Below are 1,601 nucleotides of genomic sequence, written 5' to 3'. Positions count from 1 at the left end.
ACACACACACACACACACACACACAAAGATCCTGGGTAAAGGGCATGGCATTCAAGTAGGAGAAGCACTGCCTTAGAAGTTTGCTGTTTACAAACCCTTCCAATCCCCAACTCCCAGTTCCACAGCGGCGTGAGAAAGAATGGAGCGCACACATTGCCCAAGGCCAGCGTGTAACACACGGTGGGGCTGGCACACGTATCATGCCGGGGCGTCCCTCCGCCCTGACAGTCCCCCATCCGCTCACCTTGATGCGCTCCCCATCAATCTCCACTGCTCGTTCTCGGAAATCCACGCCGATAGTAGCCTCTGTGCGGTCGGGGAAGCGGCCGGCGCAGAAGCGGTAGGTCAGGCACGTTTTGCCCACATTGGAGTCGCCGATCACGATTATCTTGAAGATGCGGGAGCGTGCCGGCGGCAGAAACACTGAAGCCCCTGACAGCGCACCGCTGGACGTAAAGCTCGCCTCCATGGACGACTCCATCTCGGAAGCCATGCTCCTGACCCGCCGCAGACTGAGGCGGAGGAAAGGAGACGCAGACCCGCTGGGCGATTACGCCACCCGGAGCGAGAGCGCCCAGCCCAAGGGCTCGGGTGAACAACGTCGCCGGAGCCACCACCCTCCAGGCCGGGGGCGCGCATGCGCACCTTCGGCCCCGGCCCCGCCCGCGCAGGTGAGGCGCCCACCAGCCCCGCCTCCTGGGTCCTCCCGCCCTGCCCACCGCTCCACCCCAGCGTCGCTCGGGCCGGCGCTCATCTACCTGGGAAGGCCCGGAACCTGTCGGGGGCTTGACGGCGGCGCGGAAAGCCAGCCTGCTGAGCGGCCACGCGAAGCGCCCCAGGCCTGGCACCCTGGCTGGACCCGCCACGCCACGTCCACGGCTCCCGCCCTCCGGAGGAAGCCGCGCAGTCAGCCTGGGGGCGGGGACAGAAAGACAGCTGAGAGGAAGGAGGTACCACCAGGCGTTCTCTCGCGAGAGCGCGGAAGAGCCGCCTCCTCCGCCGGAGGTGTGCGCCTGCGGAGGGTCTGCAAGGCCGCCGGAAGGCGCGGGTTGGGGCGCCGCGGTCGACGTGCGGCTGCGGCCTCCCCGGGCGTGGAGGGGGACAGGGGCGCCCTGGGCCTACAGCTGGGCGCCGCGGCGTCGGCTGCCGACCGCGCGGGTTGGGACGGCGACAAGGGCTGGAGGGGCTGGGGCGCAAGGTGCTGCCACGGGCCCGCCCGGCGCGGGAAGCCCCTGCGGCCGAGCTGCGGGCCACGCGGAGTCGGGCAGCCGTCGCTCTTGGCAGGCGCATGGCCGTCCGGGAGCGGGCGGGAGTTCGGGGTCGCCCACCGCGTGGGCAAGAATAATTTCCTTGGCCGCCCACTAGGCCATGGGATGTTACCCGCGGGACCCTGGTGCCCAGGGATCGATTGGCAAATGCCCCCGGCCCAAGAAGTGAAGGTCACATGTGGGCCACTTGGGAGCATTGAACCCGGGAGTTGTTACTAGATGGCCTCTCGGGTGAGAGTAAAACCCATTATGCTCTGGTTCTGTCTCATGCCTGGGTGACGCTGATGTAGCCGTTAAATACTACTGAGCGTACGCAGAAGGTGTCTGGCAGAC

General features: G+C 67.2%; 1 protein-coding gene across 1 annotated transcript in view; it reads right to left on the bottom strand.

Annotated features, from left to right (window-relative positions):
* Window positions 1–859, bottom strand: part of RAB33B (RAB33B, member RAS oncogene family) — a 9,000-nt gene extending 8,141 nt beyond the window's left edge. Inside the window, exons 1-2 of the mRNA XM_019664067.1 lie at window positions 759–859; window positions 245–512 (exon numbers count right to left, since the gene is read on the bottom strand). Of these exons, the coding sequence (XP_019519612.1) occupies window positions 245–493 (249 nt within the window). The 5' untranslated portion in view covers window positions 494–512; window positions 759–859. The remainder of the gene's footprint in view (window positions 1–244; window positions 513–758) is intronic.
* Between the last annotated feature and the right edge of the window lie 742 nt (window positions 860–1,601).

This window comes from Hipposideros armiger, unplaced genomic scaffold (assembly GCF_001890085.2).
Source record: "Hipposideros armiger isolate ML-2016 unplaced genomic scaffold, ASM189008v1 scaffold_415, whole genome shotgun sequence".
Classification (NCBI taxonomy): Eukaryota; Metazoa; Chordata; class Mammalia; order Chiroptera; family Hipposideridae; genus Hipposideros; species Hipposideros armiger.
This window is presented reverse-complemented; position numbering and strand designations above follow the sequence as displayed.